The 15,713-nt window shown below is 55.2% G+C and overlaps 2 protein-coding genes and 1 non-coding gene across 10 annotated transcripts in view; 1 reads left to right on the forward strand and 2 right to left on the reverse strand.

Annotated features, from left to right (window-relative positions):
• Positions 1-314: 314 nt before the first annotated feature.
• CSF3 (colony stimulating factor 3) lies at positions 315-3,058 on the forward strand. The gene is made up of 5 exons (XM_042915846.1): positions 315-615; positions 738-892; positions 1,322-1,429; positions 1,571-1,717; positions 2,075-3,058. Exons 1-5 carry the CDS (start codon positions 603-605, stop codon positions 2,237-2,239), a joined length of 588 nt encoding a protein of 195 aa, XP_042771780.1. The 5' UTR covers positions 315-602; the 3' UTR covers positions 2,240-3,058.
• Positions 3,059-4,749: 1,691 nt separating this feature from the next.
• MED24 (mediator complex subunit 24) overlaps positions 4,750-15,713 on the reverse strand; it is a 32,089-nt gene continuing 21,125 nt past the window's right edge. For all 8 annotated transcript variants that reach the window (XM_042914459.1, XM_042914458.1, XM_042914456.1 and 5 more), the window contains 18 exons: positions 15,560-15,673; positions 14,967-15,014; positions 14,499-14,581; positions 14,145-14,231; positions 13,604-13,715; positions 12,937-13,079; positions 12,014-12,051; positions 11,489-11,571; positions 10,958-11,136; positions 10,743-10,842; positions 10,251-10,426; positions 8,090-8,354; positions 7,517-7,698; positions 7,271-7,361; positions 6,873-6,972; positions 5,907-5,987; positions 5,474-5,622; positions 4,750-5,291 (listed from right to left, as the gene is read on the reverse strand). In XM_042914459.1, coding sequence (XP_042770393.1) covers positions 5,175-5,291; positions 5,474-5,622; positions 5,907-5,987; positions 6,873-6,972; positions 7,271-7,361; positions 7,517-7,698; positions 8,090-8,354; positions 10,251-10,426; positions 10,743-10,842; positions 10,958-11,136; positions 11,489-11,571; positions 12,014-12,051; positions 12,937-13,079; positions 13,604-13,715; positions 14,145-14,231; positions 14,499-14,581; positions 14,967-15,014; positions 15,560-15,673 — 2,148 coding nt within the window. In that variant the 3' untranslated portion in view covers positions 4,750-5,174. The remainder of the gene's footprint in view (positions 5,292-5,473; positions 5,623-5,906; positions 5,988-6,872; positions 6,973-7,270; positions 7,362-7,516; positions 7,699-8,089; positions 8,355-10,250; positions 10,427-10,742; positions 10,843-10,957; positions 11,137-11,488; positions 11,572-12,013; positions 12,052-12,936; positions 13,080-13,603; positions 13,716-14,144; positions 14,232-14,498; positions 14,582-14,966; positions 15,015-15,559; positions 15,674-15,713) is intronic.
• On the reverse strand, positions 11,650-11,753 carry LOC122207475. Its single transcript, XR_006196886.1, has one exon. It is a non-coding gene; the product is annotated as a small nucleolar RNA SNORD124 (small nucleolar RNA).

Raw genomic sequence — 15,713 nt, forward strand, 5'->3', positions numbered from 1 at the left:
CAATGTCCCTATCTCAGGCCCCTGGCCCATCAGGAGGGGACTCAGGAAGGCAGCCTCCTGGGAGTTTGGGGGGTAAAACTAGCTTCTTCCCTCCCAGAATTTGGGGCCTAGGGAGCAGGTGGCTTGAGAATCCCAAGGGAGAGTGCCAGGGGACTGCTCCAGCAGATCCAGGGGAGGGAGGGAGGGGCTGCCCAGAGGCTGGCCTCTTCCCCAGTCAGTCTGACCAGCCTCCAGCCTCCAGGGCTTTTATCAGTGGCTCGGCCTTTGTTCAGCGGTTCTGATCAAACACCCTGGGGCAATTCGGGCCTGGGTGGGGCTAAGGGGAGGAAGGGAGTTTGAAGGGGACTGGACGTCAAAGAAGGATCAGAGATTCCACAATTTCACAAAACTTTCGCAAACAGCTTTTTGTCCCAGCCCCCCTGCATTGTCCTGAACGCCAAATTTGCATAAAGTTATTACTAAGCCTTAGTCGTAGCACCAGGTAATTTCCTTCCAGGCCGCCATGGGCTTATGTATAAAGGCCCTCTGGAGCTGATCCCTGCCAGAGCCCAGAGTCTGCAGACCCACCCAGACCTCCTGCTAAGCCTGCTGCCCAGAGCCCCATGAAGCTGACCGGTGAGTGTCCCAGCCCCAGGGAGGGAGGATGGAGTAGTAGAGGGGCTGGGGGAACCTGGGCCCTGGAAAGGGACCCCAGCGGGAGTGGACAGCATGTCTCCTGAGCCCCTATCTGCCCTCAGCCCTGCAGCTGCTGCTGTGGCACAGCGCACTCTGGATGGTGCAAGAAGCCACTCCCTTGGGCCCTCCCAGCTCCCTGCCCCAGAGCTTCCTGCTCAAGTGCTTAGAACAAGTGAGGAAGGTCCAGGCTGATGGCGCAGCGCTGCAGGAGAGGCTGGTGAGTGAGAGGCCAGGAGGGGACAAAGATGCTGGAGAGGGGTGGTGGAGGAAAGAAGACCCAGAGGGCTGCATGGAGGGAGGAAGGGGCAAGAGCGGAGGGAGGGGACGGGAATACTAGGAAGACATCATCAGGGAGGGACATGGGAGAGGAGAGACCCAGGGGGAACGGGGAGAAAATTAGGGAGAGGTGTGGAGCCACGGAAGTCTGGCCAGGAACTGGGGGGAGAGAACGTTGCAGGGACGGTGCTCTCGGTGCTCTCGGAGCGGCTGCCTGGGATCACAGTGGAGGGCAGAATGGGGCTGAGCAGCCTGGCAGGACCAGGAGGGAGGGGAAGATCTTGGAGAAACGGGGAGGACTTGGACTCGGGAAGCAGAAGCAGCCCAGCCCCATCAGGACCCCCTCACTCAGCATCCTTCCTGTCCCCAGTGTGCCGCCCACAAGCTGTGCCACCCTGAGGAGCTGCTGCTGCTTGGGCACGCTCTGGGCATCCCCCAGGCTCCCCTGAGCAGCTGCTCCAGCCAGGCCCTGCAGCTGGTGAGTTTCTGGACGGGGAGGAGGGCGATGAGGGGAGGGAAGGATGGTCTGGAAGTCTCCCTGGATCTCCAGGCTCCAATCTGGGGCCCCAAAAGGAGCATCCCGGGCAGCAACCTCTGACGCCCTACTCTTGTCCCGCAGACGGGCTGCCTGCGTCAACTCCACAGTGGCCTCTTCCTCTACCAGGGCCTCCTGCAGGCCCTGGCAGGGATATCCCCCGAGTTAGCCCCCACCCTGGACATGCTGCAGCTGGACATCACCGACTTTGCTATCAACATCTGGCAGCAGGTGAGAGCCTCGCTGGGAATGGCAAGTGTTCGGGGCCTGGACTGAGCCGGTCCCCAAAGACTGGGCTGAAAGCTTGGGTATCCCACTTCTTTAGGAACGGGATGGGAGCACTCCCAGGCATGTGTGTAAGGAGCTACCACTTCATCCCAGGCTCCCCTCGCTGCTGGCCCTTCCCCACTCTCTAGATGAGGGCGGGAGACAGATCACTGGACCTTGAAACAGACCTGGGTTCAAGGCCTGGCCCCACCATTAACCGTGTGATCTTCCGCAGCCCATCAGCCTTTTGCGTTTCCTCATTTAATAATGTGTTTGCAGCAGGGCCTGCCTGGTTGCTGATCTCATCTTTCCCCCCCACAGATGGAAGACGTGGGGATGGCCCCTGCAGTGCCGCCCACCCAGGGCACCATGCCAACCTTCACCTCGGCCTTCCAGCGCCGGGCAGGAGGCACCCTGGTTGCCTCCAACCTGCAGAGCTTCCTGGAGGTGGCATACCGTGCTCTGCGCCACTTCACCAAGCCCTGAGCAAAACCCTCCCCCACGAGTGTATTTATCTTTATTTAATATTTATGCTTATTTAAACCTAATATTTAAAGACAAGAAAGAGCAGAAAGGAGCCCTGGACTCTTGGGTCCTTCCTGCCACCTCTGAGTTTCATTCTCCTGCTTGTAGCAGGGAGAAAATCTGTCCCCGGGACTGGGAGGCGGATAGGTAAATACCACGTATTGATTTCTATGACTGCTCCCTGGCCTGGCTCTGTGGTGGGCACTGGGAAGAACCCCAGTGAACCCCTTAGCCCAAGGGTACCCACCTTGAGGCCCTCGGAAGCATCAGGAAGTCTCCCAAGTGGGAGACAAGACAACCCTGTTTAATATTTAAACAGCAGTGTTCCCCTACCGGGTCCTCCCTCGCTCTGGCCTCACCGAAGTGCCTGGCGCATGCCAGGTGGGCTAGGCCTTGCTTCTCACGTCCCCTTCCCTACACAGTAAAGCCCGCAGAGGCAGCCAGGGCCGGAAAGCTTGACCCTGGGGTCCCACGAATTCGCTAGGGAATCTAGTTTTCAAGATGTTTTGGGGAATATTTTGACTTCCAGTATGGGGAGCCCAGGCATGGCTGACATTTCTCATCTTTCTGGATGCCTCGTAGCGACAATGACAGGCTCCTAATGCCTGCCCCACCCTCACCAGGGTCAGGATTCTGACTCCTCAAGGGCCGGGCAGAGAGTCACTTACCGGCCTCGCTGGAGGGGGACTGGGAGTGCGGGGCCTGTGTGATGGAGAGGAACGTTCAACTCTTCACCCTCCACCTCTGCCCCCACTTTCTCACTGTAGCCAAACTGTGATAATAAAGTGTTTTGTTTGTCTCCAGTAAACGTTCTTCCTCTTTCTTGAGTCCAGCTGGTGCCCAGCCAGGGATTGGGTGGGGGAGGGCTGAGTGGGGGGTGAGGCCAGAGGGAAGGAAAGAGGAGGTGCAGGGAGGAAGAGGGCCGTCCTCTAGCTCATCAACATTCACGCCTTTAGCATGGATTTCTCTTGTACCTGCTCTGTGCAGGCACTGAGCTAAGTGCTAGGGACACAGCAGTGGGCAAGGCATGTATGGTCCCTGGCCTCAAGGAGCCACAGCCTAGTGGGAAGACAGAAGGCAGATGGACAGCCATACTGGGAGAGAACGTGGGATTGGGGAGTCTTAATAGTCCAGACATAGACACTGGCCCAAAGCAAGGGAGGATTTAATGTCTGCACAGAGCTGGTCAGTTTATCATCTTCCATAAACTCCAGCCCATCCATACTCACAGCTGCCCACGACGATAGAGTGCCTTTTACAGATTAGGATCTGAATTCAGGGTGACAACCTGGGTCAGAACTCAAATTCCCGGCCCTGTACTTCTCTCCCTCAAGTTCTGCTTCTGATCTGACAGGGAGCAACTCAGGTCAGCTGCCACTTCTCTGCTGGTCTCAGCCTCAGGGGCTGTTGAGCTCACAGGGTGAGTGGGCAGGTGTGTGTGTGTGTGTGTGTGAGAGAGAGAGAGAGAGAGAGAGAGAGAGATGCAGAGATTGGAGGGGCTGCTTCACACCGCAGGTTGGAAGCAATCCTGTGTCCTCAGCTGAAGATGCACGTGGTTCCAGGGTGCCTCCACCAGACCCAGGAAAGTTCAGATGGCCAACCGGTCCCCAGTCCCCCATCTCAAGGCTTCCCCTTGGCTCCTCGAGCATCTTTCACTTCCCTTCCCCATCTGGCTCCTTAGAAAGGATGGGGGCACCTGGGTGGCTCAGTTGGTTGGTTAAGCGTCCGACTTCAGCTCAGGTCAAGATCTCACAGTTTGTGAGTTCGAGCCCTACATTGGGCTCTCTGCTGTCAGCAGAGCCCGCTTCAGATCCTCTGTCCCCGCTCTCTCTCTGCCCCTTCCCCACTCATGTGCACATGTGCACACAATCTGTCAAAATAAACACTAAAGAAAAAGAAAAAAAAAGAAAAGTCTGGCTGAGCGGGGCCACTCTGTCAAAATAAACACTAAAGAAAAATTAAAAAAAAAGAAAGGTCTGGCTGAGCAGGGCCAGAGTCCCCAGCCATGTGGCTCAGAGCCCTCCCTCTCTGCTTGGTCCTGAAGAAATCGGGGCTTGAGATGTGTGGAGAAGACAAGCAAGGGTTAAACAGATCCTGCCCTCACCCCCCAGTCCTCTTTTGGAAAGCACAGATCAAACTCCAGGCCAGTCAGACTCTGGGTGGGGTTGGGCCTAGTGGGAGAGCATCAGGACAGGACAGTGGGGCCTTCAGCCAAAACCTCTCCCTTTTCAGAGTTAAGTCTGACTTTGGGGTGTGGGGGCAGGCGGCGGGCGTGTGTTGACTCCTTATCGCCCAGTGCATGTCTTAGGAAGGGAAGGTCTGCCCCTGCTGAGTGGACAAACACAGGAACCTGAGCCCAGACCTCCTCAGCCACAGGACTGAGTCTCTGCCTGGGGCACAGTATATGGGATTCCAAGGAGAAGATGTTCCCTGCCCCCGTGGGACAAACACCGACACCACTTGGAGTCACACAGGGACCCACAAAGATCTTTATTTACAAATGAGCTGAGGTGAACTTCCCTCATGTGTTACAAAAATATATGTGTATATATACACTCTGCACCTGTAAAAATTCCTCAGAGGTACATCTACTGTTGGAAGGGGTGGGGGGTGGCGGGCAGGGCAGGGGTGTGGGGTGTGGAGGGCCCTGGGCTAAGAGCCAGGCTGCTCACATTCTTCAGGTGCTGGCAGGGGGAGAGGAAATTATGAAAGAAAGAAACTGGGAGACGTCTTAGAGGTCAGATGTCAAGAGTAGGGGAATGATCTGGAAATGACAAAGGGTTCTTACATCACGTGGATATGAGCAATGATGTCTCATCTTTCCTCACTGTTCCCCTCTGAGGCGCCTGGAGCCGTGGGCCCCCCCCGGCTGACCCCTGCAGCCACTCCAAGCCTCTCAGAGCGCAGCAATGGCCTTGGCAGCCACCTGGCGACCCAGAGACAGGCTGAGGTCCGTGATGGCCAGAACCACCTTGGGGCTGGACATGGCTGACACCTTCACCAGTTCTGATACCTGCCACAGACAGACAAACGGCCGCTCACTGGGACTACCTGGTGGTGGCCCCGGTGTCCTGGGAGGAAGGAGGCCCCTCCTACTCTGACGGCTGTCACTGAACCCCAGGCTTCCACTAAGACTCGCTGCCCCATCTGAGCCCGAAGGCGGGGACCGGCCGGGCCTGGAGACGAAGCACTCACGGTGGTAAAGGGCATGAACTGCAGGATGCTGCCGCGGCTGCCCTGCTCCAGGCAGTCCACACACTCCTCCATGAACCACTGCACAAACTGGGTGTGCGGGCCGGCGGTCCGCGAGCCCAGGATGGAGGAAATGAGCAGGAACAGGTTGGCTGTGCGGGATGGGGGGAGAGGGAGCACTCCGTGAGAAGGGGCTGAGAGGGGTTAGGCTGGGAGGTGGTGGTGGCACCAGAAAGCAAAAGGAAAGAAGTGCTCAGAATGCCCCCCAAATGGGGGCGTCCAAAAGAGGAAGCGTGAAAGGAAAACGAGTGAAGAGGGACTAAATGGGAGTCTGGGGGTGACGGGAGAGCCAGCGACCGGGGAGATGGGGCAACATAGCAGGAGTGAAGGGACACCAGGAGGACCCCTCCGGCTGCAGCACAGTGGGAGGACTCACCCAGGACTCGGTTCAGCGGGTCTCTCATGTTAACCGTGTGGAGCTGGGAGGCTGACAGGGAGCTGCTCATGGAGCGGTCGGCTGTGGGGCCAGGCAGAGGGGGCCTGAGGAAAAGGCCTCCTGCGTTCAAAACCCCCCTTCCCAGGGGACGCCCTCACTCGTCAGGCATGGCGGGCCTGCCCGGGGAAGGTCCTGGATCCAGAGTCACAGAGGGGCCCCGAATACAGACATCCCACAGGGAGAGGAGAGAGTACATTTGGTGAACACCGCCAGGCGCCCATCTGCGGCCTGCGCGTGGATCAGGCCACTTAATCCTCGCAATCCCATTTTACAAAGAAACCAAGACTCAGGTTTGCTGAGTGGCCAAAGGTCACAGGGTTTGTAGGTGGCGGCCTCAACATCTTTCCTCTGCCCAAGTGCACAGTTGGTGATTTAATCCCTAAAAGGCCTTAGAGAAATGTCTAGACTCAAGAGAAATCTCTGGAAACAGGAAAAATTAAGTGCCACAGGAGAAGCCCTTGGAAAAGGGAGCCTGGAGAGGCAGGGGTGATCTTCAGGCAGGAAGAGTGGGGAGCAGCCCCATGTCCCAGCCCAGACCTCAGGGGCCGTTTCAGGGGAAGGAAGGCCAGAGCTGGTGAGTCAATGGCACAGACTGTGCCTGAGGCAGTGAACTCACTTGTGGTGAGTAAGGCACGGGGAAGGGACAGTGGTGCATGCGGGGCTGGGCTGGGGTCTGGGCAGAAGAGCATCAGTCCTTCGGAAGAGGTCCCCAACAACCCTGGGCTCTCGGCAGGTAGAAAACAGAGCGCAGTGGGGAGCGGGATGAGACAAACTTCCCCCACACTCTCTCTGACCCGCAGATATGCGGCAGCCACGGACCACACCAAGCAACTTTCCCAGGCAGGGGTGAGTTCCCAGGAAAGGAGCAGCCCGCCCAGCCCCGTCCGCACGCTCACTGGGACTCACTGGGACTCGAAAGGACGTTGGCGTCTTCCTCATTGGAGCTGAGCAGTCGCATCAGCTTCGAGGGCTGCATGTCATCCAAGGGGAAGAGACTGATATAATCCTGGAGGGCGGGAGAGTCACTTTTACACCCTTGAGTCCCCAAATTCCCTGTCATCAGGGAGGAGAGCTGCAGCTCACATAGGAGTGAGGAAGAGTCAGCTCCCCATAGGCCTCAGCCGGCATCTCCAGTAGGACCAGCTTCCCTTACCCTCCCACAGCCCTAGTGACAGACCCCCTCACACAGTCACCCTTACAGACGCTCGGCCAACTGAGCCCTGACGCAGCCACCCAGGGAAGGTGTCTCTTACCACAGAAGGCCCAGTAAATGTCCTCTGAGCACATGAATGAATGCGCCCTACCTCGATGTCTTCACGGTGTCTCTTCTTCTGGCGCGAGGATGCCTGTCCCTTGTGGGAAGAATAGGAGCTCAGGGCACACCAGACAGCTAACCTGGCAAAGGGTTCCAGGGAAAGAAGGTAAAGTCAGAGGGCCCCAGAGAGGGTTTCCGTGCCAGTGCTGATCAGGCCCCAGCTGACAGGGCTTCCCCACAGCCCAGCCCCCCGGGCCCCGTGCTGTGGGGACTCGAGGCTCTGAGAGAATCCTACTTGGCGAGCGCAGTGCCAGGAGGGTCCATGAGGCTGTGCCACTTAGAGGAATCGGTGAGCAGGCCAGGCAGGATGTGGCCCAGCAGGACCAGGGTCACTTGCTGCATGTCCAGACAGAAGATGGAGTAGAGCAGCTCCACCGCCCGCAGTGTGTGCTCCTTCCGCGTCTCTTTCAACAGCTCCTGGAGGGGCCGGGGAGGGAGATTTAGCAGCTGAGGGCTCCAAACACGGGGTTCTCTGGGAGAGCACACAAGGGGAAGCCCCGGGTACTGCTCCATCCCTCACTACGAGTCAGCCTCTGGCCATAGCTCCCTGAAGAGGGGGCTTCCCTCAGAGCCCAGGAGCCCCGAGGCCAGGACCTGCCTCTGTGTTCCAAGGAATCTTCTCACGGCACTTAAGAGGCCTCCCAGAGAAGCCCGGCTGACCAGGCTGGGTGCAGGGAAATGCGGGGACAGGACTGACTTTGGTGCTACCAGGTATTTTCTCAGAGGTCTCCCTGAGTCTCGAGGATACCTGCTCCCCCAGCCTAGGTCTGGGTGGGTGTCTGGCCCACACCCGCTGCACCCCAGGTACCTTAATCAGGTTGTTGCAGAACCAGTAGACGCCTCCCATGTGCAGCAGGGTGTCAAAGATGTGGATGGAGCGGCTGTCCACCCATCCTTTCTCCAGCACCTTGCCAAATATGTCTGTCAGCACCTCCTTGATGGGTCGCTTGGGGGGCAGCAGGTTCCAGTAGGGCATCGTGTCCACACCCGTGGATGGGAACTTGATCTGGGTGGCTGTCTGCTGCAGCACGTCAGCACACATGTGCTCCAGGATCGAGCTCATGATCACCACCCTGGGGGAGGGAGGAGAGGACCTGAGATTCAGGTTCGGGCAATATCAGGTTCAAGAGTGGAGCAAACATCCAGGCCAGACTTTTCCCAGGACTCGAGTTACGGAAATATTCCTGGGGAACTAACCCCATTCTATGCTGAGGGAGGAGACAAGAAGTCACAAAGCCCTAGCAGACCTGCCCCTACCAGTCCTGCTCCTGGGAGGCCTCTCACCTGATGGGCCCAAAGCCTGTGTGTGGAGGGGGTGCTCTCCTCCCCCAGGTTATTCCAACGATATATTCCTGTTTTCTCTTTTCATTGTCTCCAACTTCCCCCATCCCCCAGAGCTGGGGCCCTGCCAATCCCTGGACATAAATAAATATGATCACTTCCCTTTGGGCTGAGTGCTGGGGGGGTGGGGGGGGTCCCCGCCCAGCCTTGGCCTCCTCCCAAAGTAAACTGTTACTTCCAGGACAAGGGCCCAAGGACTGTCCCACAAGACTCTTCCCGGCCTTTGGTAGCTGGGCAAATAGAAGCATATATCCAGGAATTTTCTCATACACAGTCTTCAACCGTGAATGCAGTCTGGAGTCTGAGCGCTAACTATTCCTGGAATGCTGGGCAGCTCTGGGAAAGCTGCTAGGACTTTCAGGCCCACTTTTTCCCACCTGCATGATGCACCCACAGATTTCCAACTATTCTTCACCCAGATAGGAGTCAGGGTGCTTAGCGTGGATTACGTCAGAGCACACCCTCCATTACTTGTGGGAGGATGGATGTGAGGGACAAAGGAATAGAGAATGATGTGAGGAAAAAAGGAGATGTGATCTCACAGACCCTCTCCAACCGTGTTTTGGTTCAATGTTTCCACCTTCCCCCCTCTAGGAGCATCCTGAGGGCCACCTAGTGAGTCCTCTCTCCTAGCTTACTGCTTGTACATGCCCGTTCCATAGCAGCGCTGTTCACAACAGCCAAGAGGCGAAGCTACCCAAGCGTCCATCAACCGACGAATGGATAAACAAAATGTGGCATATACATATGATGGAATATTATTCTGAAGGAAATTCTGACATGTGCTACGACATGGATGAACCTTGGGAACACTGTGCTAAATGAAATAAGCCAGGCACAAGAAGACAAACACTGTACCCACTTACATGGGGTACCTCAAGTAGTCAAATTCATAGAAACAAAGTAGAATGGTAGTTACCAGAAACTGGGGGAGGGAAAAGGGTGAGTTGTTACATAATGGGTACAAAGTCTCAGATTTACAAGATGAAAGGTTCTGCAGATCTGTTCCGCCCCCCTCCCCCACCCCCCACCCCCCACAATGTGAATACCTAACACTGCTGAACTAGATACTTAAAAATAGTTAAGACAAATTTTTTTAGGTTACATTTTTACCACAATTATATTAAAAAAAGGTTATCGGAAGGGGGAAACACCACTGAACTCAATGTCTGAAGTCACCAGGGAGGTCCTCCAAGCCTCTAAAAAGCCAAGGCAGGACAATGTCACAAAAGATAGCCAGATAGGGGGATGACGAGGGTAGGCAGGCTGAAGGCTTATAGTTTTGCAGATGGGCTCATAGTTCCTAGACAGTGATAGAGCTAAGATAACCACTCTGTTCTTCTGGTAAGCTAGTTCTCCAGATCTTGAGCTCTTTGAAGACAGGAATCATAGAGCTATTTGGGGTCTGTATTTCTGGGACACAGCAGGTACTGGATTATAAACACTCCAGGCACAGAGACACACACTAAATCTTGCTGAGTCAGTGGGTGAACACGTAAATAAAAACGTGGGTGAGTGAGCAGCATGTTTTGGGAAGGTAAGAGAAGAGGGGGATATTGGTTATTAGAGGTGCTGGCTTCTCACGACAGGCCTACAGAGTTCCAGAAGCGAGGGGACGGGTTACTGACCTCTCATTGTAGAACTGCAGGGTGTTCTCACTATACAGTGGCCCTGCCAGCTGGCGGATCATCTGCAGAGACTTCTCACGCTCATCCAGCCCCAGCATCCGCACGTGGGCCACAAGCCAAGCCACAGCACACACTGCCAGACTGCACACCTTCCCCTTGATATTATCTGTGATTTTCTGGGGGAGGGGAAAGGGTGACTGAGGCCACTATCTTCCCCTCCCTGACCATCACTTTCCCCAGCCTCTGTGGGCAGCTAAGTGCAGCAGGTGGAATCCTGGACCACATCCCACACCTCTTTTCACCACAAATATGCTTTTTCCAAAGTTGCCTGGGTGGGAGGGAGTGGCTAAGCCTATAATTACAAGGAAGATCAACATCCAAACATGAGCTCCTGGATTAAGGGTCTTCTTGTTCTTATAAAATGTAACAAGCTATCAAAGACTGGCTCTGTGTCTCAGGGAGGAGAGAAGGCTGCTGGAAAGGTGGGGCTACCTGGATGGACTCGAAGGCCAGGACCCCGTTCTCCCAGGCATTGAGGATCTCCAAGATGGCTGCTGAGATGCTCAGACAGGCTTCGTGCCACTTCATCTGCCTGCAAGGGGTGGGAATGAGAGGAAAATCACCACAGGGGAGTGTGGGATGGGCTGAGGGAGAGGGTCTTGGCCTACCCCTGCCACCACCCTTGGACCGGGCACCCGGCCACTGACACCAGCTTCATCTCTGAAGAGTTGTTGAGCAAGGCCACCAAGGATTCCACTTTGGTGGAGTCGGGCCAGAAGCAGGGGTGGTCAGGGTTTAGGATCTTGCCCTCCTCAGGCATGCAAGTCTGCATCCATGTCTCAAAGAAGGGCACCTGTGCTCCTGAGCTCGACTCAGACAGAATTACCTGGGAAAGGAAGGGAGCATCAGCAGCCAGTGCCCCGCACCCCCGTTTCCTACCCCACTGCTTCTACTTTCCAGCCTGAAGAACTAAAGATGAATTGGTCTAAGGGAGAAAGATGAGGGGGCTATGCTGCCACCTAGTGGTGGGTGTGGAGGTCGCACTGAAGGATTATGGATGTGACCAAGGGGGCATCCGTTGACCCACCAGGGGTGGGGGCACCAGAGTTCTGCAGCCAGCAGAACCAACTGGCTTAGGAGACCAGTGGGAGAGAGGGGCCCCTAGTTATTGGCCGTTTCCTTCCCCTTCTCCCCGCCCACTTGGTGCCCCTAATCCTGGCTGCTTTCCTCTCACTCACCTCTGAACCATAGGTCTGGGCCACGTGACACAACATGAGGAACGAGATGTCAAAGAGCAAGGCGCGCACCGAGGCTGCTTTGGCTATGAAGAATGAGAAGGCTGACCCCACTGCCTAGGGCAGGGCCCAAAGCCCTTGTCTAGGTTGGGAGGGGATCGGGATTTGCCTCAAGGAAGGTCAGTGATCAAGTGGCTTCTTCAAAGCTCTGAGGCTCAGAATCCTTTTCTTGAGTGTCGACTGGAACATCATCCCTTCCTTAGAATCAAAGACTCCTGATACCCTCCTTCTCCTCAGTACCCAACCAAATCATAAAGGGGGAGAGCAAGAGACAAACAGGTGGTTTGGGAAGAATCCTTTTCCCAGCATTCCCCTCTTTCAAGGCTCCCCAAAAGCTTCAGTCCGTCATTGTTCAGGGGAGAAAACAGCCTCCCCAGGATAAGCAATAGGCCCTCTGCCCTCCCTTATTCTCTGCCTCCACCACCCCTCCTGCAGTGCAGGGTCTGGAGGTGCACAGAGCTGACTTACCAAGTTCTTCATTGCCATGTGTCGTGAATTCATTCAAACTGTGGGAGGAATGGAGACAGGCTGCACCAAGCAGGGCAAAGAGTCAGGGGACTACACCTATCCTGAAAGGCAGTCACTAGAGTCTGAATTAGGGATTACACTTAAAATGAACATCACTACACAAAAAAGAACTCTTCCTATCTGTTTTTAAAAGATTTCCAAGGCGGGGCACCTGACTGGCTCAGTCAAAAGAGCATGCAACTGTTGTGAGTCAAGCCCCACATTGAGTGTAGAGATTACTTAAAAATAAAAATCTTAGGGGCGCCTGGGTGGCTCAGTCGGTTGAGCGTCCGACTTCAGCTCGGGTCATGATCTCACAGTTCGTGGGTTCGAGCCCCGCGTCGGGCTCTGTGCTGACAGCTCAGAGCCTGGAGCCTGCTTCACATTCTGTGTCTCCCTCTCTCTCTGTGCCACAATCCCCCCCGCCCCCACCCGCTCATGTTCTGTCTCTCTGTCAAAAATAAATAAACATTAAAAAAATTTTTAAAAATAAAAAAATAAAAAATAAAAATCTTAAAAAAAAGAAAAAAAGATTTCCAAGACCCAGTTAATGGCTCACTGGACAGAGCCAAGTTCTACATATCAAATTCCAGGTCAACCAAAACAATCAACAGGGTTTGAGAACTCCTTAATGATTGGGTGCACCTGAATCCCTCCACGTCTGCCATTTTATGCCTCTCAGCTCATCAACATGCTCAGCTGCAGAGAAAAGAGCACTTCACATCCAGAGACCTGGGCCTTCCCCCAGCGTCTCCCGTGGGGATGGCCTGCCTTGCCCTGGGCATCTCCAGGGAGACCCAGACTCCAGCGCCTTGCCCCTATTCTGCTACATCCTCCTTCAGACATGCCTCCCCAACCCTAGCCAGGAGCTCAGCCTTCCTCACTTGATGAATTTCCGGGCAAAGGATTTAAGCTTCCCAGTGGCAGCAGCAGCAGCCAGCAGCAGATCCAGACTCTTCCCAGACAGCATGTGGCCCAGAACTCCTAGCAGCCCCTCTGGGGACTTGGAGTGGTCTGCATCCATCGTCTGGGGATATGACAGGAAATCAAGTCCTGAACAATACTGAACACCCCCCAGATACAGCCCAACCACAGTCTCCCTCTCTGTATGTCTCCATTAAATGGGATACTACAACCTGAAATTCGATCTACATCTTTCTGACTCTGTTCTGGAAAACCATTCCCCAAATCCATCCTTGCTCTCTAATCCTTCCCTCTCAACTCAACTGGGATCATGATGGTGGTGGTGTGATGGTGGTGATGGTGGAGGTGGGGTGGGTGAGGTCACTGCTATGAGATTCCCCATTGCTTCTGCAGGAGCAGGTGAAAGCATCTACCAGGGTGCCTGGCTTACAGGTAATGCTCAAGCTCAACAGAGATTATTTTCGATGGCAGCTTCCCCGCCTTCCCCCTTTCTCTACCTCCAAAGTAACTACGTATAAAAGCCAGAAGACATAGAAGTCTATGACCTCTGTTTATTTATCTGGAAGTAGAAGCAAAAGTGGAAAAAAGGAAGTCGTGACCCTGGAGGCAAGGAAAGGGCACACTCACCTTGAGGATATTTGTGACAGTGGGCTCTGCCCGGAGGATCAGCCCAGGATTGGGCTGGATGTTGGCATTTTCTCCGGATTTCAGCTGGGGCGCGTGTTCCCGGTCTGCTGCCCTGCAGCCGTAAGCAGTTGGAGAAGGGAAAAGAAATAGAGGTAAGTTCCTGACTTACAGAAGCACAGGCCCAGAGAAGGTGGGGAGCACAGGAGAACCTTTGTGGCCGGGGTGATCTTTATGAAAGCATATTCACGACCACGATTGCTTCAACTTATCACTGATCGTTACTTCAATGTTGAAAGCTCACTTCATATTAAAGGAAGATTTAGGATTTTAACTTTGCTTGCAAAGGACGGTGGGAGTTCAAGCGCAGCACCTAAGGGTGCAGAAACGAGCATCTGCTGTTCCTGGGATCCCTAGGCCTGGCCCCAGGCACCTGCAACCCGAACTCTAGACAGTAGGCAAAAAGGCACCGGGAAGTCTGGACTGGACATGAGAGGAGGAGGGCAAGCGGCCCATGGGCCAGCCCAAGGGAGCGCACACTTACCGCTTGGCCATGAGGTTGGTCACGCTGGCTTCAGACAGAAGCCCCTGCTTGCTACATTCTTGGAGTAGGAATTTTGTACAGTCACAGCTGTGAGGGGAAAAGGTGATGACGGGGGAGCAGGGCAGGGGTTACTGAGGGGTGGGAACAATGGGCCCCTGCCTGCTGTCCTCCCTCCTTCAGGATGAAGGATGTTTGACTGCCTGAGGGATGTTAGAGGGGCGCAGGCACTCGGCAGCTACAGGGCTGCCGCCTCCTGCCCAGGGGAGCAAACCAGGAGACAGTCTCCTGAGAGGAGCAAGGGGGAGAGCCCAGAACATGTTCCGGTGCAGTGGGGGTGAGCAGGGGAGCTCGTACTTGCAGCGCTGGTCGGCTTTGTCCAGCAAGGGTGTGAGCTTCAGCAGGAACTCAAAAGCACAATTGACATCCTCGGTGAAGTCCTACAAAGACCCAGAAGGTGCCATCTGGCTTCTAGGTCCTCCACTACACCCACAGCCTGTGATGCAGACTTTAAAGGACACCCCACTGGATATAAACACCGACAAGTCGGCTGTACCCACCACAGGCTTCCAGTGACATGACAGGAAGGAGTGTAGAGCACCATGGCCCTCCACCGGCCCCGGGACACCTTGGGCAACCTTGCCCCTGGTGCGGCCTGGCCGCCTTGCGGAGGATGGGCGTGACGCTCAGGTGCCCACACGCTTCCAGCCTTCCCCCAGGGGCCAGAACACACGGCTGGCCCTTCCCTTGCCCTTGTGTCTCCAGGGTGGAAACAAGGATTCACCAGCTCCCGTGCCCCTCCCCCATCTTATTTCTTCAACCAACCTTGTCCCCGTGACAGTATTTCTTCAACTTAACCAAAACCTGTGGAATCTAGAGAATGAGACAAGAGGAAAAACAGGAAGATGAATTTCTTCTCTCACCCAGAAATAAAGTCATCCCCTCCATCCCCCTGCCCTGAGTAGAGAGACAGGAACCCTCCCACCCTGGAAATAAAAGCACTCTTAGGGCCAAATGAGAAAGCTGACAGGCATCCAAGTGCCCGGTGCCCCCCGTCTACAGGACACAGGGACCCCTCACTTCTGCTGGTTCCACAAGGAAATGCCACAAGTAAAAGGGAACTCGATTCAAGGGCCGGGGCCACTTCCCTGGCTCCCATAACTGCCCTGTACCAATCTGGTTGATGACTGAGCTAAACAGCACCTGTGTGCTAAAAGATGGAGGGCGCCTGCCAAGTAGGCTAAATATAGCCCTGGGACTTTCAGAGAAAAGAATCGATGGGAACTTGCGCTGGGGGACCCGGCAGGCTGCAGACAATGCCAGCAGGGAGAAATGCGGGACAGAGATCCTGGGTGTCACTGCTTTTCCTGAGAACCATTTCTAGACTGGGCTCTCTGTTGCTCCCCTGTCCCAGGTACCTTGAGGAAGGTGAAAGCTGTCCACTTGAGCTCCTCCGTACCCTCAGGAGACTCGATAAGCCCCACGAAGCAAGCTTTCCAGATTTCCAGGACAAAAAGTGGGGTGGGGATATGCTGTGAGAAGACCCAAGAGAGAAGCCTAAAAGGGTGCCCA

Source organism: Panthera leo, chromosome E1, assembly GCF_018350215.1.
Source record: "Panthera leo isolate Ple1 chromosome E1, P.leo_Ple1_pat1.1, whole genome shotgun sequence".
NCBI classification, from domain to species: domain Eukaryota; kingdom Metazoa; phylum Chordata; class Mammalia; order Carnivora; family Felidae; genus Panthera; species Panthera leo.

Bases quoted from the DNA above. Each gene is read 5' to 3' on its own strand.
- CSF3 (XM_042915846.1), top strand. The intron at 1,430-1,570 runs GTGAGTTTCTGG...CTTGTCCCGCAG, and splicing joins CCAGCCAGGCCCTGCAGCTG to ACGGGCTGCCTGCGTCAACT. The intron at 1,718-2,074 runs GTGAGAGCCTCG...TCCCCCCCACAG, and splicing joins CTATCAACATCTGGCAGCAG to ATGGAAGACGTGGGGATGGC.